Source organism: Microcebus murinus, chromosome 20 (assembly GCF_040939455.1).
Source record: "Microcebus murinus isolate Inina chromosome 20, M.murinus_Inina_mat1.0, whole genome shotgun sequence".
Classification (NCBI taxonomy): Eukaryota; Metazoa; Chordata; class Mammalia; order Primates; family Cheirogaleidae; genus Microcebus; species Microcebus murinus.
This window is the reverse complement of record NC_134123.1, coordinates 35,198,449-35,226,231: the sequence shown is the minus strand read 5'-3', so window position 1 is coordinate 35,226,231 and position 27,783 is coordinate 35,198,449. Positions and strand designations below refer to the sequence as shown.

Below are 27,783 nucleotides of genomic sequence, written 5' to 3'. Positions count from 1 at the left end.
CCGTGCCCAGGTGGTGCTGACAGGTGGCGGCCACAGTCCGCGTGGCCAGGGCAGGAACGTCCTGAGATCGACACTTCCCCACCTTGGCTGGGCACACGACTCACCTGGGCAGGAGAGGGTTAAATACAGGTGCCCCCCCCACACACCCTGTGTGGACACCCCTCCCAGGGGGCTGGTAGTGTCTGACAGCAGAGGACCCTGAACTGCCTCCCTGATGGCAGCAGCCTTGCCTGGGAATGTGCCGAAATGCAGATTCCCGGGCCCGGAACAGACCTGCTAAAGGGATTGGGGCGGGGAGGCTGCACCTGTTGGGATGCACCCTGTGTGCTGGTGCAGGCGGAACACGGACTGCAGCCTGGGTGCTCCCAGCCCCCCAAGCTGCAGGAGATGCAGGCCTGGGGGCTCCTCGGTGCGGCTGCACCCTGAAGGTGCCCACCTGTCACCTGTCACCTGCCAGCCCACCTGTCACGGGCTGACCCAAGCCTGTGCACTCAGGCCCCAGACCAGTGCAGGGGTAGGGTGGTGGGGAGGGGCTTGGCTGGGAACCGCAGGCCGGAGCCTCTGCCCTGGCCTTCCTCACCCTCCTCACCCTCTGTCTCTCTCTCTCTCTCCCCCCCAGCCCGGCCACAGTGGACGGCAGGAGCAGGACACCGCGATGCCCGACTCCCCTGCGGAGGTGAAGGCGCAGCCCCGGGCCACGCCCCCCGCCATGCCGCCCCCGCCGCCCGCCGCCTCCCAGGGGGCCGCACGGCCCCCGTCCTTCACGCCGCACACGGGTGAGTGACCCCCACCCTGGGCAGGGGGACCGCCGCCGCCTCCAGGGAGCCCCCCACCCCCACACGGTGCGACATTCTGAACTCTTGGCCTGAACCAGCAACCGCTGTCGCCGCTGGGCCTAGGAGTGGGGTCCATGGTCGCCAAGAGCTGAGCCTTGGAGGCTCCAGTCCCGGCCCTTCCACTCTGGGTGCCTCCTGGACATCTCGGGGCCTGGGGTCCTCGTCCCCAGAGCAGGGCTGGCTCCCGCCTACTGAGGGTGCCACCTGCCACACGCAGAGGGACAGGGGCCTCCCCAGGGTCACAGCAGGCTCCCTGAGTGGAGGCCCCGCCAGAGCCTCCCATTCCAGGAGTTCTGCAGCCTCTGCAGGGCTGAGGACCGGTGAGCTCCAGGCCCATGGCCAGGCAGGGTAGGCAGGACCTTGCAGGCCCCGGGCAGGTGGGGCAGGTGCGCCCCTTCACGCCGCACACGGGGCGCACTCAGCTGCTCTGGTGGGCTTCCAGGGCTCTCCGGGACAGGGGCGGCTGCTTCTCTGCACAGCCGCCATCAGAGCACCTTTTCTCTTAGGAAAGAACCTTTTAGCCGGGCATGGTGGCGCGTGCACCTGTATTCCCAGCTACTCGGGAGGCTGAGGCAGGAGGATGGCTTGAGCCCAGGAGTTTGAGGTTGCTGTGAGCGAGGCTGACGCCACGGCACTCACTCTTGCCGAGGCAACAGAGTGAGACTCTGTCTCAAAAAAAAAAAAAAAAAAAAGGAAAGAAATTTGTGATCCAGTGACATTGGGGTCCCAAGTAGTTGGGTAGACGGAGCCCCCAGGCTTGGGCCGGTATGGGGGAAACAATGTTTTCTGCCCCACCGAGGCCAGAGCTGGGAGTGTGTCCTCCGTGTTCCTGGTGGTGATGGGGGGGGTCCACATGCCACCCCCAAACGCCCGGGCTCTGGAACCCAAATGAAGCCCCCGTTCTGGGGGGAGAAGCCTCAAATTCCTCATCCCGGCGGCCGCTGGTCCTCCCCAGGCCAGGATGAGCGGCTTCCTCAGCCCATCTACTGCTTCCTGTGCCCGGAAGGTGGGCAGGGCAGGCTGCAGTCTGCCCCCAGGGCGGGCGGAGCGGCCACCCCCTACCTGGATAAGACGTTGGCTGTCAGGCCCGGGAGCAGGTGCAGGGCCAGCCTGCCCCGTCTGTGGGACGCCGGCTTTGAGCCGGGCTGGGGAGTGGGGCGACACCACCTGCTCCCGGGTGCAGCCACCGAGAGGCAGGGACATCTGGGAATGTGCCCAGTGCAGCGCCCAGCACACAGTAGGAGCTTAATGGCCTGACACCCCCCTCCCTGTACCTGCAACTCGACCAGAAGATTCCGGCTCTCTGCAGGGGCTGGTCCAAGCCAGGGCCCCGCTGTGCGTGGAGACAGGAATGGGCCCGGCCCTCCTCCTCCTCCTCCTCCCATGGCCAGGATGGGGCTGTGGCCGCCCAGACTCAGTGCTCAGCGGTTCTGCTGGGCCTGGCCATGCGGGGCCCGTGTCTACCCCGTGCTGGCCATGGCGTTCTGGTGCAGTGGTTGGCTGAACTTTCTCACGTGGCAGCGTGGCCGGGCTGGGGTCCTCATTCTCTCTTGTGCAGAAGCGTCCTCACCGTGGGGCTGAACCATGGGCATCTCTGCCCACTGAGCCGTGTCTGCCCATGTCCGGCTGCGTGGGCAGAGGGGAGGGGCTGCCGCCCTGTGTCCCGTTCACCTGTCTCCACTCAGCCCAGGGCCAAGGGTTGGTCGGCCGTGAGGGCCACCGCTCCCAGGCCGGTGGGGGAGACAGTGACGCCCCCCGGAGTGTGCTCGGCCCCCCACGCCAGGGACAGAGAGACCGTCCCGTGGTCTGCGTGGACTCACGGGGCCTGGTTGCTGACCTCCGTGGCTGCCCTGCCCCCGCCCCACCTGCTGTGTCCGTCTGTCCCGAGAGCCCCGGACCGGAGATCCCCGGTCGAGACCAGCTGAGGCCTTAGAACAGATGTGCGGGCAGCCGGCGTGTGCGGCTCAGGGTCCCTCTGGCCCCTCAGCGCTCACCCCACGCCGAGCCACATTTCTGGGGTGGGGGCCCCGGCTCCATTTAGAGAACCCAGAGCTATAAAGACACAAGGATGGCTGGGCGCGGTGGCTCACGCCTGTAATCCTAGCACTCTGGGAGGCCGAGGCGGGCGGATTGCTCAAGGTCAGGAGTTCAAAACCAGCCTGAGCAAGAGCGAGACCCCGTCTCTTCTCTAAATAGAAAGAAATTAGCTGGACAACTAATATATAGAGAGAAAAATGAGCCAGGAATGGTGGCACATGCCTGTAGTTCCAGCTACTGGGGAGGCTGAGGCAGAAGGATAGCTTGAGCCCAGGAGATTGAGGTTGCTGTGAGCTAGGCTGACGCCACGGCACTCACTCTAGCCTGGGCAACAGAGCGAGACTCTGTCTCAAAAAAAAAAAAAAAAAAAAGACACAAGGAGCCTTTTTCTTCTCTGAGCCGACGCTTTGGTTCCATCGGGTCGGCAGGAACATCTGTCCCAGGCTCCAGCCGCCCCCCAGGTGGCCTCTGATTTGTTCCCTGCCCCCCAGAAAGCCGGGTGGTTGACCACGTCCCGCACCTGGCTGGTGGCCACCCTCGAGCAGGCCTCACGGCTCTGCCGGAGCTTCCCCGGGGATCGGCCTTGAGCCAAGCTGATGAGAGACTGGCCCGGAACCGCGAGTTGCTGGCTGCTCCTGCGCAGGGACCGCCCTGGGCTGGGCAGGACCATCGAGGCAAGGCTGGCGGGGTGGGCAGGAGGCTGAGAGAAGAGAGGACTCGGGAAGGCGCAGGGACCCAGACTGGCTCCTCTATGGCTGGGCTCCATCCTACCTTAATTCCCCCTGTGACAGTGGGCTCACTACCTTACAGAGCTGCAGTCTATGCCCCTGTGGCTTCTGCCCACTCAGCTCAGACAAATTAAATCTTCCTTCCTATTTGGGGGCTTTCTTCCCCCAAGCCTGCCCCACCATGTGGCTCATTTTAGAGCCTCCAAGTCCAGCATTTCTAGTCACTTTTAAAATACACAGCTTGGGCTGCAGGTCCCTTGAGGATGGTACCAATGGGTCTCCAGGCACCTTCTGGGAAGAGGGCTTTAAAAAACCAATCCATGCTGGCCGGGCGCGGCAGCTCACGCCTGTAATCCCAGCACTCTGGGAGGCCGAGGTGGGAGGATAGCTTGAGCTCAGGAGTTTGAGACCAGCCTGAGCAAGAGTGAGACTTTGTCTCTACTAAAATTAGAGAAAATTAGCCGGGCATGGTGGCGCATGCCTATCTATAGTCTCAGCTACTTGGGAGGCTGAGGCAGGAGGATCGCTAGAGCCTGGGAGTTGGAGGCTGCAGGGAGCCGTGGCCACACCATCGCACTCCAGCCTGGGCGACAGAGCGAGACCCCGTCTCCATTAAAAAAGAAAGAAAAGGAAAACCGCCCCACGCAACAGGGTGAAGGAGGGGCGAGGATTCTCGCAGACGCCCCAGTGAGACCCCCAGCCCGGCCCCGATATTTTGCAGGAGGAAACTGAGGCCCAGAGAGGGCAGTGGAGGCCCAGGCGGAGGCAGCGTCCGAGCCCCCAGACCGCTGCCGCCCGCCCGCCCCTGCTGACCGCCTGTTCTTATTTTGCTCGCAGATCGAGAGGACGGGCCCGCGCCGGCACTGCCCCACGGCCGGTTCCACGGCTGCTTAAAGTGGTCCATGGTCTGTCTTTGTAAGTAACACGCCAGGGACCACGGCCCTCCACCCACCGCCCCGCGCCCACGCGGCATGCGCCGCGCCGGTCCTGCCTCCTTCTAGAGGGGCTCCGAGAGGGGCAGGTCCTCCCGGCAGAGCAGCGGGGCCCGAGTCCACAGACCCCCAGCCACGTGCTGTGTGGCCCCAGGCAGGTGGGCAGCCTCTCTGGGCGGCCCCTTCCCCAGGGGTGCAGGAGAGCGAGCGAGGCCGGTCCCGGGGTTCTGAGAAGTGGGGCAGCCATCCGAGGGCGGACCCCAAACCCACACGGAGTCCCTGGGCAGGTGCGACCCCCTGTGCCTCAGTTTCCCCACCTGTAAAAAGGGAGTATTTTTGGTGCTTAGCGTTGAGGGTGACGCAGGCAGCCGGGAGGGGACTCGGGGGGGGGCCCTGGCCCACGCGGGTGCCCGGTGGACACTAGTCACGCGGGACGTTCCATCAGAGCGCCAGGCCACACTGGAGCCATCAGGGGGACGCCGGCCCATCCGGTTCAAGCCAGTTCAGTGGCACAGCCCGGCGTAGCCGCCACGTAGTTGCCGGGCCCTGAGAACGAGGCGGACCGGCCCTGCGTGTTACTCTGGTCCTAAGCTGCTGTCTCTGTGGTGCGGGGCTGTGGCAGCCGTGTGCTGGCGTGTGGCACGCAGCCCCGCATCGGGGCTGTTGTCATCGGCCGTGTGGCTCTCTGACCGTGGCAGCCGATTCCTGGGTCCAGGGAGCTGCCTGAGCGGGGAGGGTGGGGGGCTGCCTGCGGGGTCCCCTGTCCCAGCCCGACCCCTGCAGGGCCCTGAGGCCGGGGGGGGGGGCGCGGGCCGGCTAGCGTGTGCCCCCAGACCTCACCCGGGACACGTGTGTGGTCTAACTTAGTAACACACCTGTTGCGGGAGCGCGGGCACTTGTGCCGGGGCTATTTTCGGCGTCTCTTTAGCAAGTGCTGAGCCGGCCCGCGGGCGGGAGTGGGGCAGCGGGCGGCGCACAGGCTGCCGTGGCAGGACCCCGGCGCCCGGGCAAGGCTGGTGAGCAAGCGCAGGGAGGCCGGGCCGGGGGCTGGCGGTGCGGCAGGCGGCTCGGGCGGTGCCGGGGCTTGGAAGCCGCTGGAAGGTCCAGACCCCCGGTGACCGTCCAGCTTGGCCTTGAGAGGGGAGCCTCCTGCCGCGGGGACGTCTCCATAGCGGGTGGGGACAGGCCACCGCTCTGCCGGGCCGGGTGACAGTGAGTGGCCATCCTCGGTGGTGACCGGGCGCGTGTGTCCAGGGTGGGGTCGGCCGGAGCTCGCCGGCGAGGGGAAGACAGTGCCGCAGCGGGGTCCTTCGGGCAGAGCCTAGAGGGGAGGGACCGGAGCCGCCCTCCACCCCGACGGGAGGTGAGCCGGGGATCGTGGTGGCCCGTTGGGCTGTCGCGGCTGCGCGTCCATCCTGCGCCCCCGGAGCTTCCCAGATCGTTGAGACCCGGGGCGGCAAACAGGTTTCCACGTGCACGAGCGCTTCGAGGGGCAGCTGCGTTGAGAAGGATTCAGAGCCCCGGTGGCCCCCGGGTTCCAGTCCTCCAGTCTGTCAGTCAGGGGAGGCAGCTCACACGCTGGAGTTTTAGCTGCCTTTAGCGGGGGGATCCAGAACCCCACTCGGCGGGGGGCTCTGGTCACCGAGCAGAATCAGCACGTCTGCACGTAAACCCAGCCGGGGCGTCTCAGGGCGCCGGGGAGACGCCCCAGGGGCGTGTGCAGCAAGACAGGCCCCCTGGGACCCCCTGTGGAACTCAAGGTGGGTTGGGGGACACTTGCAAATGGGGAAACTGAGGCCAGGCCCGAGTCCGACACACAGGGCATATCCAGGACTGGCAGCAGGACCCGGCCTGGGGCATCTGGGGGGTCCTGAGCCGTGGGCCACTTGCCGTCCCGGCCTCTGCCCTGTGGCACGGCCCAGGCAGTGGGGGGTAGGCAGACCAGGGCCCTGTCCCCGGGGAGAGGGGGGTTCCCTAACAGTGACATGCCTGCCTGTCCCCGCCACCGTGGACCGCTGAGCTCGGGTCCTGCTGCAGCCGGGGCCCAAGACCCCCCAGTGGTCGCTCAGCCTGTGGGGAGGCCGTGGCAGGAGGTCAGTTCTCGGAGCCAGGCTGCCCCGGTGGAGGAGGGGGAGCACGTGATAATAGCACCCTCTGCGTGTGTGCAGGGTGCGCCCCCAGCCCCGCAGCCCTGCCGTGGGGAGCGGCGTTCGCCGGCCGGGCCTGGACTCCTGAACCCCGACAAGCGTCAGGGGAGGCTGGAGCCGGAGGTCGCCGTCCAGCCTCAGGGTTAGGCCGGGAGGGTGCCCGGTGCGGGCAGGGCCAGTTCCGGAGCCCCCGGGCCTGCGGTGGGGGCAGAAGTGACTGGGCCCAGTGACAGCCACAGCGCGGGAGGCCGGTCAGCAGCGGGCACCCCCTTCCTGACGGGCAGGGCAGGCCCGGCCGGGGCACCTGCGCCCCACGGAGCCGGCAGGGGAACCACTTCCCAGGTGTCCCCGGCACAGGCCCGCCGGGCACCAGGACGTGGCTGGAGCCCGGGGGGAGCTGGGCCTGCAGGGCGGGGGCTCCGAGCACCTGGGCCCGGCGAGGGAGGGGCACCCGGCGCCGCAGACCCGCCGGACAGGGAGTGCGTGAGAGACGTGTGTGCATGGGGGCAGGCGGGCGGAGAGCGTGGCGTGGAGACAGGGCTGGTTCCGGGAGCGTGTCCGGGCACCGGAGGGCGCAGGCCGGCTGGGCTGAGCACCGCAGGCCGGGCTGAGGTGTGGGGGCCGCGGGTCTCCCCAAGGTGGCAGGTCCCCTCCCCGCCACCAAGGGCCCTGGGAGCCCTGTGACCTCTGACCCATCTGCAGACGCTCCTGAGACCAGGGGATGCAGAGCGGGCAGCCAGGTCATGAGACAATTGTCACGGTTGCGGCCTTGGCCTCTGTCACCCAAGATTGACCTGCCCCAAGACTCTATGGCAGCCTCAGGCGTCGGCCAGGGCCCCGGGACGCTGACCCCATGGGCAGGGTCAGGCAGGCGCATTGGCCCCTGCAGCCCGACCGTCAGCTGTCCCTCAGGTCACCCGCGTGACCCGCACCGCCAGGGCCTGTGTGCGCAGGCGTCCGCCTGTCCTTGGCTGTCCCAGCCCCGGCTGCTGCTCTCGGAGCCCCGAGCCGCTGCCCCTCGCTGGGGAGGCCCCGGCGGGCGGGTTGCTTGGGGCCGTCATTGCAGAGGCGTCCGTCCCCACCCTTGCGATGGGGGGGGACGAACGACTCACCTCCCGAGTCCCTGCAGCCCCAGAAAGGGGGACGTGAGCCAGCAGGCCCCGACGGGAGGCGCCGAGCCGGTCGTAGGTCTGGGGGCGGAAGGGCCGGACCGCGGCCCAGAGCACGGCCAGGGCTGGCGCCCGGCCCGGAGGCCACACTCAGACCAAGGTCACGCCACAGCCACCGCCCGCCAGTGGGGAGCCGGGGGTGAGGGTGTCCCTCCTTGGGTGCCAGTGTCCACGTCCGTAGAGGGGTGCACGTGTCCCTCGTAGCGTGGCTGGGAGGACAGACAGGTGACACGCCCCGGCACTGGGCACAGCAGCCCCACGAGGCCCTGGACCCCAGTCCCCCCTCCCCCGCCCGGTCATCGCTGTCCCATGTCTCCTCATTGTCACCGTTGCTGTTGACATCGTGGCCATCTCTGTCACCGTTGCCATCTCTGCCGTCATCGTTGCCGTTGTCCTTTGGTGCCGTCACCCGCGTCCTGGACGCTTAGCCGTGTCTGCTCACCGTGGCCACTGCCGTGCGCGGCCGCGTCACGCCGCCGCGTGTGTCCGGGCCTGGCGCTCACGCCTTCTCCCCCCCCCCCGCCCCGCAGTGATGAACGGCAGCGGCCACTCGCCCACGGCGGTCAGCGGGGCCCCGTCCACGCCCAGCGGCGTCAGCAATGGCCCGGCCTCCTCCTGCTCGGCCGCCCTGTCCACGCAGCACCTGCCCCCGGCCTGCGGCGCCCGGCAGCTCAGCAAGCTCAAGCGCTTCCTCACCACGCTGCAACAGTTCGGCGGCGACATCTCCCCGGAGATCGGGGAGCGCGTGCGCACCCTCGTGCTGGGCCTGGTGGTGAGTCGGGGCCCCGGGGTGGGCTCGCCCTCGCGCTGCCCGGCGCCCTCCTGGCTCTCAGGCCGCCCGCCCACCCCCGGGCCGGCGCGCTGACAGCCCCCCCTGCCTCTCCCCCACCCCAGAACTCGACGCTGACCATCGAGGAGTTTCATTCCAAGCTCCAGGAGGCCACCAACTTCCCGCTGCGGCCCTTCGTCATTCCCTTCCTGAAGGTAACCGCGGAAATCCCCGGAAGGCCCAGCCCGTCCCCCGCCAGCGTGAGGCCGGGCTTCGCTCTTAGCAGACCCGGGACCCTCTGGGCCCTGGTCTCCCGGGGAACGGCCGGCGCCGACCGGTCGGGGCTGATAGTCTAGCGAGGGCCTCGGGCTGGTGTCTGACGGGACCGTTGGCCGCAGGATCCAGCGCGGTGCGGCAGAGCCCCAGCTCGGTTCTGTCATTGTTGAGCGGCGCACCAGGTACAGTGAGGCTCAGGGACGCAGCCAGGAGCAGGCAAGGCGCGCCCTGGAGCCTGCGTGCAGGTGTGGGGAGGTGACCTGGAGATGCCTGTTGTGCGGACAAATATTCCCCAGGGCCTGCGGGGTGGGCGCGTTGGTGAGGGCGGAAGAGCACGAGAGGGAGCTGGCGGGCAGCCGGCACACCACGTGCAAAGGCCCTGAGGCAGGAGCTGCCCCCTGTGCGGAACAGCATGGCGGCCAGTGTGGCTGGAACAGAGAGAGGGGAGGCGGTGAGGGCGGGAGGCCGAGCACAGGCGACAGGCAGACGGGGAGCTGGGGGCGTGGTGGCATGAAGAAGCATCAGACAGCCGGGCTCAGTGGCTCACGCCTGTCATCCTAGCACTCTGGGAGGCCGAGGCAGGAGGATCGCTCAAGGTCAGGAGTTCGAAACCAGCCTGAGCAAGAGTGAGACCCCGTCTCTACTAAAAATAGAAAGAAATTAATTGGCCAACTAATATATAGAGAAAAAATTAGCCGGGCATGGTGGCACATGCCTGTAGTCCCAGCTACTCGGGAGGCTGAGGCAGGAGGATCGCTTGGGCCCAGGAGTTTGAGGTTGCTGTGAGCCAGGCTGACACCACGGCACTCACTCTAGCCTGGGCAACAAAGGGAGACTCTGTCTCAAACAAAAAAAAAGAAGCGTCAGAGAAGGGGGTGGTGCCGTCCAGCTCGGAGGATGGGCCCTGGGCGGCGGCAACGCCTGTGCACTCAGCGGGGCCGGCTCTGGGCCCACCGAGGCGGAGCCCGTGCTCAAACAGGTACCGGCGGTCCGTGTGCACACAGAGGTGGGACAGGCACAGGCAGAGTCCGGCCAGCGAGATCTCTGTGCCCCCCTACTCATCCGTGGCGGTGGCGTGTCTCTGAGGGATGAGGGTGAAGCGATCCCACGTGTATCTGGCCACGTGACCTTCCCGTGCCGAGCTGCTCCGTGGCCAGGTCCACAGAGCTTAGCCGGGAGGAGCTGGTCCAGCCGCCACGGGGCCACGCTGACCGCCGTGGCCTCCTGCAGCCCCGGGATAGAGGGGGTGGCCGGGTACCTTGAGGACAAACCACACCAGACGGTCCCGGTGTGAGCCCACCCCTGCCACTCGGCAGCCACGGGCCAGGGCCACGCAAACGCCCAGTGCCTCGGTTCCTGCAGCTGCAACACGGGAGCCCCTCTCAGCTCTCAGGGGTCTGCATGAGGGATGCGTGCATGAACCTGGGGCATTCGGTGCCTGTCGGGCGTCGTCCACATCAGGGCTTTAGGCGTCCCTTAGAACAGGAAGGCTCCAGAAAGTTCCGGGGCACCTCCCGGACCCTGGGAAGGGTGTGGCAGAGCCGCCACCGCTGGTCCCCAAGAGCAGGCGGGAGACTAAGGCCCGGAGCCCGGCTCACAGCTGGTCTGTCCCTCTCCAGAGCCCACGGCCTTGTCAGGGCCCCAACCCCTCCAGTCCCTCACCGGTGGGGGGGTCCCCCACGTCACACCCACAGCCCTCCCTCCCTCCTTCCTGCTGCGCCCCGCTGCACTCACTCCTGAGCCGGCCATGGAGCAGGAACCACTGGGCAGCAGGAAGCTACGCCTGGTGCTATTTGCAGTCTGTCAGCGGCTGTCCCCTTGTCCCCTGGCTCCTCTTTAATGACCCCCCTTCCGGGGGGTCCAGGCAGGACACCTCCGGGCCAGCACTGCTCTGTGTAGGGCCCTCTCTGCTTCGGTTTCCCCTCTGCACACAGAGCTCTCGAGAGGCTATGCGGGGCCGGGCACGTGGCCGGCAGGTGGTCAGGGACTCGAGGCCTCTCGGTTTTCCTGACCTGGAGCTTCTAGGGCAAAGCCGAGAGGATCAGAAATGAGGATAAAAAGCATCGCGGCCAGTTCTGTTCCCAGGTGCTGGCCGAGCCCTGGGCTGCTGCCATTTTATTTCATTTTTTTATTTTTTTTGAGACAGAGTCTCACTTTGTCACCCAGGCTAGAGTGCCATGGCGTCAGCCTAGCTCACAGCAACCTCAAACTCCTGGGCTCAAGCGATCCTCCTGCCTCAGCCTCCCGAGTAGCTGGGACTACAGGCATTCTCCACCATGCCCGGCTCATTTTTTTCTATATATATTGGTTGGCCAATTAATTTCTTTCTATTTTTAGTAGAGACGGGGGTCTCGCTCTTGCTCAGGCTGATCTTGAACTCCTGACCTCGAGCGATCCACCCTCCTCGGCCTCCCAGAGTGCTGGGATGACAGGCGTGAGCCTCCGCGCCCGGCCTGCCTCCACTTTAGACGCAGCGGTGGGAGGGCCCAGCCTTGCGGGGCCGGACACAGGCCTGGCGGGAGCGACCCCCAGCGGCCGCCTCTGAGACCTCAGGGTTCTGTCCGTGGCCTGGACCCGGGCCAGTGGCGCCTTCCTGAGCATTCACAGCCCCGCAGGCCCACCGAGGCACACCCTCGAGGCCGCCTCAGCGACATCTTCCTAGAAAAGGCAGGAACCGCGGCTGAGAGCGCAGCTCTGGCTCCGGCTCTGACGTGGGTCCCACCGCGAGTGGGGCGAGGACGCACCCCACAGTCTGTGGGAAAGAACCCCTCGGGGTTTCCACAGCTCATCTGCAGATGGGGCAAGATCAGACAGGTCAAGTGAGCTGCTCAAGGCCACACAGCCCCTCGGAGGGGAAGCTGGGTGGGCCGCCTGCAGAGCCCATGGCCCGGCAGGCTTTAGCGGAGGCACTTAGAGCCGCAGAAACCTCTCCAACCCCGTCACTCAGCCAGTGCCGTCTTCGTTGTCTTTGCAAATATGAACTTCCCTTGGCCTGAGGTCCTGTCTGGGAAGGGGCAGTGTCAGAGGGCGGCGTTGGGTCCCCGAGTGTTTTGTGACCCGCTCGGTTCGTCCAGCATTTTCCTGGGGACCCTCCTGGGGCGCCCTGGGCTCCTGGGGACAGAGGGGGGCAGCTGCCTCCACCGCTGTCTGTCCTGGGGGAGCCCCCCTGCCGGGGCCACACACAGGGGTCCCTGCAGCCCCTCCGGAGCCCGCCCCGGCCAGGAGAAGCCGCCCCACCCGCCAGCCCTCCACCGCGGCCCGCTCCCAGCTGGCCCGAGCCGGCCGGGATCCAGATGTTTCCACTGCCCTGCCTGCGGCCAGTGGTGCCTGCCGGGCGGAGGGGAGGGAGTCTGGCTCCTCAGACCTCCCGGGAACTCCTTCCCGGCTCGCGCCCCTAACGTGTCCGACAGATGGCGGTTGGCGCGCGTTCAGCTGCCCAGACAGAAAACAGGCGGCCGCGGGGCCGGGTGGCCTCGCTCTCGGAGGCCGGGGAGGGCTGGCAGGAGGAGGCCGCCGCGGCAGCTTGGAGACGCATGGGAACCTCAGGGACTGTGTTTATTTGCCAATACTTGGATCCGCTGGCTCCCGCCGGGCCCGTGGCCAGCGCTTGGGGCCGCCCGGCCTCCGTGGCTCCGGGAAGGCTTTGCAGAAGGACGGGAGGCCGGTGGGCGCAGGGTGTGAGAGGCAGGGCCCACGTGCGGGTCCTGTGTGCCGGGCAGTCATTCAAGCCCAGGCTGGGGTGCCTGTTCCCCCAAACGCAGCCGAGTCGCCGTGGCATCACCGGTGGTAACGTCCACGTGCCACCCAGCACCCGGCTTCCTGCAGGGCTGAGGCCGGGAACCCGCAGGGCGTGGACAGGGCGTGGCCGACTCCCTGGGGTCCCATCCGTGCACGTTGGGGTCCACAGCCGAGGCTCTGCCCTCACCCACACTCGGGTTCCGTCCCCAGCTGGCCCGTGCCGTTAGCTGTGTGCCTGGGGCGGGCTGCTGCCCCCCTCTGGGCCCCCCCCCCCGTGTCCTCTTCTGTGGCCTGGATGGCGTGGCGCCCGAGTGGCCAGGGTGCAGGTGGGGAAGGCCGACTAGCATGTTCCCGCCACACGGCGACCACACCTTCCCCGCGTTGCACCAAGGGAGGGACTTGGTGATGTGGAAAAGCCAGGGAGATCAGAATCTGGGCCTGGGTCCCCTGCACCCCAGAGACCCCTGCACCCAGAGTCCCCTGCACCCAGAGTCCCCTGCACCCAGAGACCCCTGCACCCAGAGTCCCCTGCACCCAGAGACCCCTGCACCCAGAGTCCCCTGCACCCAGAGACCCCTGCACCCAGAGTCCCCTGCACCCAGAGACCCCTGCACCCAGAGTCCCCTGCACCCAGAGACCCCTGCACCCAGAGACCCCTGCACCCAGAGTCCCCTGCACCCAGAGTCCCCTGTACCCAGAGTCCCCTGCACCCAGAGACCCCTGCACCCTAGAGACCCTGCACCCAGAGACCCCTGCACCCAGAGTCCCCTGCACCCAGAGACCCCTGCACCCAGAGTCCCCTGCACCCCAGAGACCCCTGTACCCAGAGACCCCTGCACCCAGAGACCCCTGCACCCAGAGTCCCCTGCACCCAGAGACCCCTGCACCCAGAGTCCCCTGCACCCAGAGTCCCCTGCACCCAGAGACCCCTGCACCCAGAGTCCCCTGCACCCAGAGACCCCTGCACCCAGAGTCCCCTGCACCCAGAGTCCCCTGCACCCAGAGACCCCTGCACCCAGAGTCCCCTGCACCCAGAGACCCCTGCACCCAGAGTCCCCTGCACCCAGAGTCCCCTGCACCCAGAGTCCCCTGCACCCAGAGACCCCTGCACCCAGAGTCCCCTGCACCCAGAGACCCCTGTACCCAGAGTCCCCTGCACCCAGAGACCCCTGCACCCAGAGTCCCCTGCACCCAGAGTCCCCTGCACCCAGAGACCCCTGCACCCAGAGTCCCCTGCACCCAGAGTCCCCTGCACCCAGAGACCCCTGCACCCAGAGTCCCCTGCACCCAGAGTCCCCTGCACCCAGAGTCCCCTGCACCCAGAGACCCCTGCACCCAGAGTCCCCTGCACCCAGAGACCCCTGCACCCAGAGACCCCTGCACCCAGAGTCCCCTGCACCCAGAGTCCCCTGCACCCAGAGACCCCTGCACCCAGAGTCCCCTGCACCCAGAGACCCCTGCACCCAGAGTCCCCTGCACCCAGAGACCCCTGCACCCAGAGACCCCTGCACCCAGAGTCCCCTGCACCCAGAGTCCCCTGCACCCAGAGACCCCTGCACCCAGAGTCCCCTGCACCCAGAGACCCCTGCACCCAGAGTCCCCTGCACCCCAGAGACCTCTGCACCCAGAGTCCCCTGCACCCCAGATCGCTGTGTGCCCCCGGCACTGTGCGGAAGGCCAGGCTCCAGGAGGGGGGGCCCAGAGAGGTCGTGACACCGGGCAGAGTCACACAGAGGCGAGGCTGGCACTCGGGCGGTGCCTCTTGCCCACGCCGCCCTCCGCCCCGCAGGCCAACCTGCCGCTGCTGCAGCGCGAGCTCCTGCACTGCGCCCGCCTGGCCAAGCAGACGCCCGCCCAGTACCTGGCGCAGCACGAGCAGCTGCTGCTGGACGCCAGTGCGGGCTCCCCCGCCGACTCCGCCGACCTCCTGCTGGACGTCAACGAGAACGGCAAGAGGAGGACGCCGGACAGGTACCCGCCGGCTCCCGCCCTGCCAACCTCTGGAGAACCACCCGGGACCAGCCCCCGCCAGGCAGGCACTGTCCTGCGTCCCAGGCTGGGGAGCCGAGGGGCTGGGGAGGGGCCGCCGCCCGGGCCAGAGCGTCAGTGGCCTCCCGTGGGCTATGGGCCGTGGACCCGTGGGCCATGGCTGTGGGCCGTGGATCTGTGGGCTGTGGACCCGTGGGCCGTGGACCCGTGGGCCGTGGACCATGGCTGTGAGCCGTGGACCCGTGGGCCGTGGACCCATGGGCCGTGGCTGTGAGCCGTGGACCCGTGGGCCGTGGACCCATGGGCCGTGGCTGTGAGCCGTGGACCTGTGGGCTGTGGACCCGTGGGCCGTGGACCGTGGACCCGCTGCCCCCAGGCCCCAGGCGGGGAGTCTGTCTGTCGGAGACGTCCTTTGTGCTGGACGTAGACCCCGAGCATCCAGGAGTCCGAGGTCCCCAGGCCGAGCCCTCGGTGCTGGCCACGGACGTGCTGTCCCTGTGTCCGAGGGGTGCACAGGGTCTCCCGCCGCAGGAGGTCGGGCCCCAGGAGCAGGGGGCGGCTGGGCCAGGCGCCGGGAGCTGGTCTGATCCTCTGTGTCTGTCTCCCCCACACCCCTTTCTCTCTGCCCACGCCTGTCTCCCCGCACCCCACGCCTCGGCCTGACCCGTAACTGCCGCCCCGCCCCCACCTGCTCTTCGCGGTAGGACCAAAGAGAACGGGTCGGACCGGGACCCGCTGCTCCCCGAGCCCCTGGGCAAGCGGCCCTGCACCCTGAGCCCCGCCCAGCGCTACAGCCCCAGCAACGGGCTGCCCCACCCCGCCCCGCCCCCGCACTACCGCCTGGAGGACATGGCCGTGGCCCACCACTTCCGAGACCCCTACCGCGCCCTGGACCCCCGGGACCTGCGGGAGCGCCATCGGCACCTCGGTGAGCAGAGCGCCCGGGGACGGGGCGTGTGTGTACTAGCGGGAACACGCGTGTGTGCGCCTGGGTTTGTACACGTGGGGGCACGGCCGGCAGCCGTGTGCACCTAAACCGGGAGACACTGCCTGTGGTGCCACCTGGCCTTGTCTGTCCAGGAAGGGCGCTGGGGGAGGGGAGGGAGCCCGCCTGGCTGGGCCAAGTCCCGGAGCCTCTGTCTTGGGGGGCAGCCTGACCTCTGGCCTTGCACCCCTCGGGGCCTGGAGTTCCCCGGGGCTGACCAGGCTGTGGCCACGGAGGGGTCGTCCCGGGGCCCTGGCACCCAGCTCTCCCCCAGGCGGGTGGCCGGGGGCCTGGAGCTGACCACTGGGTCCCGTCCAAGCTTGGCGACTCTCCCCAGTGCACCCGCGGGTGGGTCACACGGCCCTCTGTGCCTCAGTTTGCTCCTCTGCCACCTGATCAATGGGGGCAGCCAGTGCGGGGTGGAAAGAGTCCTCCGGGAGGCCCAGCCGCCATCAGCGAGAGGGAGGACGTCTCCGGGCAGGGCACCCACCGCCCGGCTTGTCTGTGTCCTTCCCTCGGTCCCCGGAGCCGGGGGCAAGGTGGGCATCAGCCCACCCAGGCACTGAGGCCCAGCGAGTGCAGGTGACCCGCCCAGAGCTCTTAGCCACGCCTGCGTGACCTTCCGCCCCTCCTCTGTGTGGGGACCACGGGATAGTCAGGCCGGGGACCCCCGGGACCTCCAGCGTGGGGACTGGGAGGCAGAGCCTGGAGGCCACCCGCAGGGAGCCGGCGGCAGGGTCAGCGGAGGCCTCGCCCTGAATGAGCCCGTCGCCCCAGCCCCGCCCTGCGGAAGCTTCCAGGCCCTGGGCCCAGGCAGCAGGTGACGGCGTCTGGCTGGCTGCAGCTGGGGTCAGGCAGGTGATAATTCCCACCGCTTCTGCTAATGCAAAAATAAACGCCAGCTGTCGGGCAGGCCTCAGCCGCCACCATGGAGGAGGGCATCGGCGCAGTCCGCAGGCAGCGGGGCAGGGTGGTGGGCACGCGCTGTGGCCGCCACCTCTTCTCTCCTTCTGCAGTGGGGGGGAGCCATTTCCAGTCTGGGGGGCGAGCAGACCTTTAGGGACTCAAGAAGTCCTGAACAGGGCCGAGCATGGTGGCTCACGCCTGTAACCCTAGCACTCGTGGGAGGCCGAGGCGGGAGGATCGCTTGAGCTCAGGAGTTTGAGACCAGCCTGAGCAAGAGCAAGACCCCATCTCTACCAAAAATAGAAAGAAATTAGCCAAACAAGTAAAAATAGAAAAAATTATCCGGGCACAGTGGCACGGTGCCGGTAGTCTCAGCTACTCGGGAGGGAGGCTGAGGCAGGAGGATCTCTTGAGCCCAGGAGTTGGAGGTGGCTGTGAGCTAGGCTGATGCCACGGCACTCTCGCCCGGGCAACAGAGTGAGACCCTGACTCAAAAAAAAGAAGTCCTGAACAGAGACCCCAGCCCCCAGGAAGCACGAGTGCGGGGTCAGCCGGCACAGGGTGGGGGCTGGGAATATTGGGAATTTCGGAGTATCGCAGGTAGGAACAGTCGTCCCGGGCGTGGGGATATGGCCAGACGTCTCTTGCAGCTCAGTTTCCGGTCACCTTGGGGTGCCCCTGCCCCATGTCAGTTCCCAGGGCCTGTTAAAACAAAAACCTTAGACCTAAGTCACGTTCAGCGGGATTTCACAGAGCTAAGAAGTCAGGCAGTTCAGGCCCAGCGCAGGCTCCGGGACCTTGGACTGTGGCGTGGCCAGCAGCGCTTGGGGGCGGCTGACCGGGCCAGCTCGGCATCTGCCAGTTTGTGTCTGTTGCCGCCGGCCACACGGGTGACGGTTCCGAGAGGGTCCTCCCTCCCGGCGGGCTGTCAGTGAGCTTCACCCCAGTCAGGGCGAGGTTCCTTACGTAAGGGCTCCACGCGGAGCCACCCGAGGCCAAGTCCAGGGTGGCTGGATCAGTGTCACCGGCCTGGGCTGAGGACAGCTCCAGCTGGAGCCAGCCTGGGCCCACACCTGCCTCTGTCACTCCCCGCACGGTGACCCTGGGCAAAAGCGTCCCCCAGCCCGCCTGGTGCTCCCGTCTGTAAAATGCAAAGGGATGGAGCCTTCGGCAGGGCTGACACGGGATGAGCAGGCGGGCTCGGGCTCAGTAACCCACAGGTGTCCTCAGTCAGCCTGGGCTCTTCCCCCAGCACGCTTCCTCGGTCTTTGCACACCCCAGGAGGTAGGCAGGGCAGGGAAACTGAGGCATGGAGCCGTGAGATGAGAGCCCAGGGTAGGGAAGGAGTGTCTGTCCCTTACCCTGGCTCTGAGTCCACTTTGGAGCTGGAGGTGTGGCCCAGGGACTGCATGTGACCTCGGAGAACAGGGTGGAGCCTGGAGTGTGGGTGGGCCTGAGAGTGGGGTGGAGCTTGGGGTGTGGGTGGGGCCCGAGTAGGGTGGAGCCTGGGGGTGGGCGGGGCCTGAGAGAACAGGGTGGACCCTGGGGTGTGGGCGGGGCTTGGGATAACAGGGTAGAACCCGGGTTGTGGGTGGGGCCTGAGAGACCAGGGTGGAGCCTGGAGTATGGGTGGGACCTTGAGGAGGGCCTGGGAGAATAGGGTGGAGCCTGGGGTGTGGGCGGGGCTTGGGATAACAGGGTAGAACCTGGGTTGTGGGTGGGGCCTGAGAGACCAGGGTGGAGCCTGGAGTATGGGTGGGGCATTGGAGAGGGCCTGGAAGAATGGGGTGGAGCCTGGGTGTGTGGGTGGAGCCTGGGCAAATAAAGCGGATCCTGGGGTGTGAGCAGGGCTTGAGAGTAGGGCGGAGCCTGGGGTGTGGGCAGGGCCTGGGAGAACAGGGTGGAGCTTGGGGTGGGCGGGGCCTGGGCAGATAGGGCAGAGCCTGGGTGTGGGCGGAGCCTGGGCTAATAGGGTGGAGCCTTGGTGTGGGCGGGGCCTGAACGCATGCACGCCCCTCCTGCAGCAGTGCCTGGGTCCCGGCAAGAGGAAGTAATCGACCACAGGCTCACAGAGCGTGAGTGGGCGGAAGAGTGGAAGCACCTCAACAACGTGAGTGTCTCCGAGGGGGCCTGCAGGGCTGCTGGGGGCTCCCCGGGCTCAGCTCCACCTGTCTGGCCTGCCCCCCACCTTCCTGCCACCTGCCCTTCACCTGGGCCCCAGCCATCGCCAGGCCTGTGCAAGGCATTGTGGGAGGAGCAGGGTGCAGGCCCAGCCTCCCTGCACGGCGCCTCTGCTCAGTGGCTCTTCCCAGAGCAGCAGGTCCGGGGAGACGCGGTTCTGGGGCTTCTCCCCGGCAGGGCACCGGAGCCCCTGGGTTAGGGAATTCGTGGGCTGCGTCCTGAGGAGCCCCTGCCCTCGTGGGCACTGGCCGATGAGCCCGCAGCACAGGGGTGCCTGCGGCTGCTCCTGGGCCTCCCCAGGTGCTGAAGGCCCCGCCCGCCTGCCCGCAGCTCCTGAACTGCATCATGGACATGGTGGAGAAGACGCGGCGGTCGCTCACCGTGCTGCGCCGGTGCCAGGAGGCCGACCGTGAGGAGCTCAACCACTGGGTCAGGCGCTACAGCGACGCTGAGGACGCGAAGAAGGGCCCCGCGCTGGCCGCCGCCCAGCCCCTCAGCAGCTCCACCGGCCCGGAAGGGTCTCAGCTAGGTGGGCACCAAGGACGGGTGAGGGCAGGGGTGGGGTGCCCCGCACAGGTGCCAGGACAGGGGCTGACGCCTTGATAAACCCCACCTGGCCTGCTGGGAAGCCCAGAGCTCTGGGGTCTGGCGGGTCAGAGGCTCAGAGCTAGGGCCCCCCCCCAGGGTCTATGTTTCTCCACCTCGATGATGAGAAAACAAAAGGGGCCCAGGACACGCCCAGCTCCCAGCCCGAGTCCAAGTCCACGGGCTCCAGAGGGTCCCTGCCTGAGCACTGCCCTGCCCCACCTTGGAGACAGGTGCCGGCTTCCAACCAGGACCCCTGGTCCCGCCCCACCCCACCCCCTGCCAGGCAAGCACACACGCCCACCCTCAGGACCCAGCCAGGTGCGATGGGACCCCCAGCGTGAGGGGGGCAGCCGGTTGGCCCTGTCCCGTGCATGATGCCAGCCCCCCATGTTTCAGATGTCCACCGGGACTTCATGCCTAGGACCCTCTCTGGCTACATGCCCGAGGACATCTGGAGGAAGGCCGGTGAGTGGGGACAGCCCAGGGCAGCAGCAGCGCTGGGGGGCACCAGGGCCCCCGACACCCCTCTCCAGCTCGGCCTTCCAGGAGCTTCCGTCCGCCCCTGGGGCTCAGCTGGGCTCCGGCTCGGGGCAGAACTCACGGGGTTTTGGAGGTCGTTTCTGGGAGGTTTGCAGACCGGGGTCAGAGCAGCGTTTGCTGTTCGGGGACGGGCAGCTGTGACCCAGCGTCTGCCCCGAAACGAACGAGGCGGCTTGGCCACTCAGCAGACACCGCGTGGCCTTCCTGGCACCCACGGGAGGGCACGCAGAGGCGCGGGCACCCTTGCACCTGGGCTGGCCGGGGGCTCAGAGCTGTAGTCCACGCGGCCCTCAGGGAAGCCCGTGCAGCTCTGGTGCCGGGAGAAGGCCGCGGGGACCTTCGCTTGCACTTCCGTGGAGGGCGAGCTTTGGAAGTGCCACCGCGTGCTGCCGCTGCACACGTGTGCCCGGGACCCGCGTTTTACTTGCACATGCTTGTCTGCACAGGCACGAGGCCACTGGCGTGTGCCTGCGTGTACACGCGGCCCCCTGCCCATAAGCCGTGGCCGGGGAGGCCGGCGCCCCCGTCCGGGCCGGCCCGTGTGACCGCCGGCCCCGCGCTGTCCCCGCAGAGGAGGCGGTGAACGAGGTGAAGCGGCAGGCGATGTCGGAGCTGCAGAAGGCCGTGTCGGACGCGGAGCGCAAGGCCCACGAGCTCATCTCCACGGAGCGCGCCAAGATGGAGCGGGCCCTGGCCGAGGCGCGGCGGCAGGCCTCCGAGGACGCCCTGACCGTGGTCAACCAGCAGGAGGACTCTAGTGAGGTAGGGCCGCCCGGCCCGGCGTCCAGCGCAGCCTAGGGTCCCCCTGGGGAGCTCCCCGGGCCTCCCCGTGGCTGTCGGCGCTCGGTTGCCATGCAGCAAACATGCTGTCCCGTGCCACCCCGTGGTGTCCCGGGGGCGTCCCCCACCCGCAGGTGCAGAAACCCAGGGCTCGGGAGGGTCAGGGGCGTGTCGGAGGTCACGGCCTTGGGAAGTGGCAGGGCCGTCACTGGACCCCAGGGCAGCCGACGTTGGCGCCCAGGCTCCTCTCCGACCTGTGGGAGCTGGAGGCCCAGGGCTCCCGCACGAGGGCGTCATCCTGCTCGAGCCGGGGCGTCTTTGGTGGGGCCGGGCTGCGTCCAACAGGGTGGGCGCGGGACCCTCCACACCCCACGAAGAACCGGGGTGGCCGAGAAGTGGGGAGAGGCAGACCCCCTTCCGGGGAGGCCCCGGGAGTGTCCTGTGAGAAGGGGTGGCCTCCAGCGCCCCACGGGGCTGGCCGGGAGGGTGCGGGGCCCCGGCAGCCGCGGTCCCCGAGCAGCTGTTCAACGTACGCTCTCAGCCCTGGAGAAACAGCCGGGAGCAGAAAAGACAGACGGGTCACATGTGGAGCTGGCATTTGAGCAGGAGGAGCAGAAAGGACCCACAGGGGCGGGAGTGAGGCAGGCAGGGTGCCGGGAGGCAGGAACGTGGTGGGGAGGGAGGGCCGGCAGGGGACACCCAGGCAGGGCCCCCCAGGAAGGTGTCGGGGGGGAGCGGGCCCCGGGGAAGGACAGCAAGGAGGCCCGAGTGGCTGTAACAGCCGGAGCCGGGTGAGAGCAGGAGCTGCTGGCCCCAGAGGCTTCAGGGGAGAACCAGGGACTTGGTCTTTCTCTCTGGGGCGGAAGCAGAGCCAAAGCCGCTGCCTCCTGGGAGCCCCAGGCCAGCCCGGAGGGGACAGGCTGTCAGGCTCCCGCCAGCCGAGCCCCTTGGCTTTGCACCTGGACCCCGGGCACCTTCTGCTCACTTCGCCTGCTGACTGGGGCAGAGGGTGGCAGAGGTCTCAGCAGCCTGGGCTCTGCCAGGCCCGCCCCCTTCCAAATCTGGATCCCTGGTGAACCCGGGAGGGCTTCCTGGAAGAGAGGCAGAGGCAGGGCCAGGGTCCAGCCAGCACGCAGAGAACCCGCCTGGGGCGTGGAATGGCCCCATGAGTGGTTGTGTCTCGTGAGTGGCCACCGCCCGTGGCCCTGGGGGTCTTCCTGGTCTCGCGGGGAGACAGCATGGCTGGGTCTGAGTGGCTTTGTCTGGGAGCTATTTTGGGCATTTGGCCAGCCCCTGGCCCACCCCTGACCATCGCCTCCCCCCCCCCGCCGCCCCTCACAGAGCTGCTGGAACTGCGGGCGCAAGGCCAGCGAGACGTGCAGCGGCTGCAACGCGGCGCGCTACTGCGGCTCCTTCTGCCAGCACAAAGACTGGGAGAAGCACCACCACGTGTGTGGCCAGAGCCTGCAGGGCCCCGGGGGCATGGGGGCCGACCCCGGGCAGCCCGACGCCACCACCGGCCTGGACCCCTCCCTGCCCGTGGGGGCCGCCAGCCCCAGCGAGGCCGGCTCCGCGGGGCCCTCCCGCCCCGGCTCCCCCGGCCCGCTGGACGCCGTGCCCCGCTGACCCCTCCTGGCCCCCCGGCCTGCCGGACACAGCACCCGCCAAGCCCACCCGGCCCGGCCTGGCCCCGGGAAGCCGGCCGATCGGAGTCGCTGCTGCTACTGCCTCTCTCCAAAAGAAGACACGGATGCGACGAATCCCGCGTCCGGTGCAACTTCTCAGCTACCTGACGGCTCGAGCGACGGCCTCTCTCTTCGCGAGCACCCTCGAAACCTCCGAGTGAGCTTCAGACGCCCGGCCGAGGCGTGAGGCAGGCGTGACGGCTCTGCGCGCCCGCGCTCATGCTCTGTCTCTCTCGTTTTCCTACCTGAGTGACTTTCACACGTTTTCTCTTGAATGAAAAAAAAAAATCTAACGGGTGGGTTAATGTGTTCAGCGAAGAGTTTTTCGGGGTTTTGTTTTGTCGGCAAAAGAGCTACTCAGAGAAGTGGACAAAGAAAACTGTGGGGGTTCCCCCTTCCCGATGAATAGGGGGAAAAAAGAAAACTGTTATCCTATAGCGGGAGACCGCAACGCCGCCGTGGCCGCCGCCGTGCACCCAGGCCTCCCTGGGGTGTGCCGGCACAGTGAAGACGGTAAGAACGATCGCGGTTTCCGACTCAAGAAGCGTTTTTTAGTTTCAGATTTTCTTTTTCTAACTTTTAAGGTTAAACTCTTTGGCTTTAAGTAAAAAAATCCAAAAAGTTTTTTTTAAAAAAAAAAAAAGAAGCAAAGGAAGCACACCTGTACCTACCTTGCTAGCTAGCCACCCAAGGATGCCGGACTCACCTCGCTGCAAAGGAAACCCAAAAAGCAAACCCAAGAAGTCGAGATCCAAAACGTCTCTGTCACTGCCAAAGTACTTTTTTTATTTTTTCCCACTGTTTCCCTCCTCTCTCGGGCTTGTTCGGATGTCGGTCTTTTTTTCTTCTCTTTTTGTCTTGATTTTGCCCGTGGGGCACTGGGGATATTGGAGTCTTGGAGGGGTTTGTGCCCGACCAGAAGCAACTTTTTTGTTTCCGTGTGGCGGTTTGGCCGCGCTCGGGGCACCGCGTGTGCCGCCCACGTGTCCTCCTGTGTCGGGGGTAGGGGGAGACAAAGACCCCCACCCCCGCCCCCGTCTGTCTTCACGCCCTCTGTGACTTCTCGTATCTCAGTTTTCCACTCATGGAAAAGAAGCGCTTGAAGCTCTCCCCCCAGAGAGGGCGAAATTCCGAGACAAAACTGTGACAATCTTGTGGGTTGACTCTTCACCGCTCCGGAAGGCAGGAGGGGATGGCGGCCGCCCTGAGACACGGCCTCTCTCCGCGGCGTCCTCTACCTCTGTCCCCCTCCCCCCCGGCTCCTGCCCGGTCCAGCCCTCGCCACCTGGCCGTGGCCACCGTCCTCTCGCCCAAACTTTTACAGAAAAACATAAGCACGAGCAGACTGCCTTCTCCCGGCCGGCGAGGACCGAGGGCAGTGCGTGACCTTGGCACCTGTCCAGGTGCTGCTCCGTGGCGACCGCCTCCCGCCCTGCCCGGGGTGTGTCGGGTGACACTGTTTCCCTCCCCGGCGTTTCCCCTGCCTGCCCGCCTGCCTGACTCCCTCCACGAGGTCGAGGAGGAAATGAAGGGACGAGGAAGTTCACGCTCACGCCGAGCGGAAGACCCGGCACTTCCGAGCACGCAAACGCCCCCAGGCCGAGTGCAATACGAGTGACCAGCTACTGACCGGGCTCCCGCGGCCCGGCCGCGAGCCGGGAGCCCCCGAGAGTTACGTTACTGTGAATGTACATAGTCCCCGTCCCCAGAGGCCCAGATGCTGATGCTCACGATGATGATGATGATGTTTGCCAAATAATTAAAAAAAAAAAAAAAAAAAAGCAAGACAGGCCGCGGAAGTGTGTAAAGTTTAGGAGATAGATTTTCAAAGACGTCTGAGCTGCGTTCCTGTAGGGAGCGACGGTTGGTTTGGTGGTGGTTCCTTCACAGTTGTAAAAATTGACAATTTGAGTGTCCCGAGGACGGACCCCACCTGTCAACCCGGCACCTGCCGGCGCCGTGCACCATCGAAACTAACTGAGAGCCAAGGTGGAGACCAGATCCGCCCTTCCGCGCCCGACACAGCCGCCGCTGCGGCCACCAAGCTCCTCCCCGGAGGTTCGCTCTGAGGGACTTGGAGAAGTGAGACCCATGTCAGGGGCTCTGGCTCTCGAGGAAACAGTGGGAGGCTGCCCGTGCCCGCGGCCCTGTGTACCTGCCCACGGAGACCCGCCGTCCTGTCACCTGTCCCCGACGTCCCCACACATCTCCTGTGCCCTTCCGGGGGGCAGGGCAGCCGGCCGCAGGCGGTGGCACCACCCAGGAACCCGGCCGGGCCCTCAGAGGTCGTGGGGTCCCCCGAGGCTGTGCCGGTCTCTGGAGAGCACCTGGCCCCGCAGGTGAGGGGTCACCCAGGGGCGGCTTCCCTGGTAACTGGAGTCCCCGGCGGCGTCAGGACTGGGGCGTTCGATCGGAAGACCGGAGCGTCTACTTTGTGGGGAAAGGCCTACCCTCCCCCCTCAGCTCACCGGGTCCCTCCGTGGGGACGACACGCGGAGCAGGGACGGTGGCACGGACCACAAGGCTGCTGCAGGGGGGCCGGCCCTCCCACGCCAGCTGCTGGGACCCGGTCGCCCCCAGCTCAACTGTGAAATGCTGACGGCTGGGGGTGACTGTCACCTGCACCAAGAAGACCACCGTGGGACCCCCCGGAACCCGTGAGGGGCTGGCCGGAGCCCGCAGCTAAGAGCATCACAGAACTGGGTTGGCAACACGACGGGTTCGGGGGCTTGGGGTGGGGAAACTGAGGCCTGGAGACCACAGAAGGGGTGTCCTAGAGTGTGCTGTGTCAGGGTGGCTGGGGGGACCAGGCAGGTGAAGCGAGGCAGCCCCCTCCCGTCCAGGGCTCTGGGCCAGGCATCGGCCCCACCACGCGCTGGGCCCTGTTCAGCCGAAGACCTCACGGTGGAACCAAACTGGGGGTCCTTCGCTTTGGGGAGGGGAGGGCACAGGCGGCGATTTTGCATTAGGACTTGTCCGGCTGGTGCCTGTCCACGCGTGTGCCCTTTGGTTTGACCTGTGGTCTGTGCCTGGGGGCAGCTGCCTCCCTCCTGCCGGGCAAGGAGGGGCTCTAGGCAGGGGCCACACCAGGGGTGGGAGAGCCACCCCGGCTCTGCCTCCTGCTTGGGGCCCACCTGCCCTGCCGCCCCCTGTGAGTTCTGCGGGACGCAGCTGCCCACGGAGCCTCCCCCAAACCCCAAACCACAGCTTTACCTCCTGCTCTGAGGCCAACGCCGAGAGGAAGGGCTCCCAGCCCTGGCCCGCTCTGGGAGGGGTCTCCTGTCCCACCTGGCCCAGGGTCTCCGTCCCTGTGCCCCGCATGCCCTGCCGCCCACCCGGGGGCTCCTCCCAGGCCAGTCTTCTGGCCTGAACTCAGGCGGGAGCCAGTGCCTCCTGGGCCACACGCAGACACAGGGTGGGGCTGGGACACACCCCGGCCCGGCAGGCCCCAGGCACGACAGCCGCCCTCTCCCCTCCTGGGCCTGGGGCCTGGGGGGGGCAGAAGGGTCTGGCCAGGCGGGCCCCCGCGGTGCATCCCAGGCAGAGGGGCGGACGGGAGAGCCGTGGGCCTGGGGGCTCACTCAGGCCCCAGGGGCCGGGGTCAGGCGGGCCCTAAGTTCTTCCCGTTTTGCCAGTTTTCCCACACGGAGCCTCCAGCAGACGCCAAAGCCCCGTCTCTGGCACCCACCCCCCTTCCGCCCAGACCCATGCGGGCCGCACACCTGCCCGTGACTGCCCACCCCAGCCCTGCCCACCCGGGACAGACTGATCCTTTCGTCTCGCACACTCCAACCACCCCCACCCCACCTTCCGCCCGTGCACTCAGGCCTCCGTCCCAGCCGCCACGCCGGCCCACGCATGTCCATCTTCGTCCTCCCGTCTGCACGGCATCCCTCGCCCGGCCCCTCCATCCCTGGACCCAGCCCCAGGCAGCTGTGCGGGTCTCGGGGCCACTCCGGGTCCTGCCAGGCCTTGACCGTGCCCCAGCGGAGCTGCCTGCGGGGCGGCGGCCCCCCCAGTACCTGGCCGAGGTCAGACCTACACCGGACACCTGCAGGGACAGACTGGCGTCTGTGGGCAGATTGGACCCGGGGCCTAGCAACAGCTCCAGCCAATCTGGGCCGGCCTGCAGGGAGCGGTGGCGGGGGCTAGGACGGCGCTGGGTGGCCAGCCGCCCACACACCTGCTTGGGGCTCTGGCCAGGCCGGGGTGAGCACATTCCCTGGCAGGGCCCGGCCACCCTCCCCGCCTCCCGGTCCCCAGGGGTTGGTGCCCGGAGGCACCAGGAAGGCAGAGAGGGAGCCAGTGCTGTCCCACACACACACACACAGAACCAGCACTCCTGGGGCCCTGCTCCTCCTGGGGTTCTCGGGGCACCCCACTCCCCTCCTGGGGTCCCAGGTGACTCAGAGTTGAGCCCTCCAGGTCTGAGATCTGGAACATCTTGGGCAGGTCTGCCCTGCTGCCCTCCAGACCTGTAAGGCCCAGCTCCAGGCTCCCCTGCCCTGCCCTGCCCTCCCGCACCTTCCGGCGTGTTCTGAAGTGGGGCTGGGCGGGGCCTCTGCACCCCAGGGGACCACCTGCTCCTGTGGACACTCCACGCCGAGGCCGGGTGGCTGGTGCCGGTCACACCCCACACTGTCCTCCTGAAGCTGTAGAAGCTCCCCTTTGCACACTCTGTTCCTTCTGTTCCACCCCAGGAAGCCCCGGCCCCCCGAGCCCTGAGTGACAGCAACCCACATCGGTCCTCAAAGCTGATGTTTAGATATTTAAACGAAGGGGGCAGCAGGCACCGCTGGGCGAGGGCCGGGCCAGGCTGCCACCACACCTTGAGGGCAAAGGGGGTCAGGGGTCAGGGGGGCTGGACGGGGCCTGGAGGGAAAGGGCTCATCCTCCACTTCCTCTCCTGTTCTGTTAGTCTCCCCCAAGGAGCCGAACTGAGTGTGGGGTGTCTTCCCGTCGTGGGGGGCCGGTGCCCCGCAGCCCTGGCCATGTTGGTGGCGTGGGCGTGGCCGCGGCCTCTGCTGTACTGTACGTCTGACCTGTGGGCGCCGTGAGGCGTGGGGCCAGGGTCACCGTCTCTGTGTAATAAAGGAACGTTTGCTACCTCGTGGCTCTGCCCTCCTTGGTCCCCCGCGACCGCCAGCCTCATGTCACACGTCCGCACTGCCCTGGGTGTGCCGGGTGGGAGGGCAGGACCCCTCCACTGCTGCTCCTGGGGGTGGGTGGTGGGGGGTGGTGAAATGTCACGTGGCGCTGGGGGGACACGGACGGCAGGCCCAGAGGTCACGGCAGTGCAGGAGCCCAGCAGTTCTGGGCGCTGGGGCGGCCTTTGAGGGCTGGACGTGGTGGGGGAGTCAGGACGCCCAGCAGGTGGCCCCGATGGCCGCCCAGGCCTGGCCATGCTAGGGCCAGGGCCCACAGCGAACCCACGACGACAAGGACCTGCAGGGACGTGGGAGCTGCGGGGGACACGGGACCGGCAGGGACACAGGGG

The 27,783-nt window shown here is 67.4% G+C and overlaps 1 protein-coding gene across 2 annotated transcripts; it reads left to right on the top strand.

The window, feature by feature from the left end:
* Nucleotides 1–638: 638 nt before the first annotated feature.
* On the top strand, nt 639–27,392 carry CBFA2T3 (CBFA2/RUNX1 partner transcriptional co-repressor 3). 2 transcript variants are annotated; one of them, XM_012737115.3, is made up of 11 exons: nt 639–776; nt 4,439–4,516; nt 8,380–8,621; nt 8,744–8,833; nt 14,422–14,603; nt 15,326–15,549; nt 18,537–18,622; nt 19,024–19,222; nt 19,678–19,746; nt 20,393–20,583; nt 21,943–27,392. In XM_012737115.3, the coding sequence occupies exons 1-11, from the start codon at nt 656–658 to the stop codon at nt 22,225–22,227; spliced, it is 1,767 nt and encodes a 588-aa protein (XP_012592569.2). In that variant the 5' UTR covers nt 639–655; the 3' UTR covers nt 22,228–27,392. The 2 variants fall into 2 exon arrangements, with proteins under 2 accessions (XP_012592569.2, XP_012592570.2); XM_012737116.2 differs by lacking the exon at nt 4,439–4,516.
* Nucleotides 27,393–27,783: the final 391 nt, after the last annotated feature.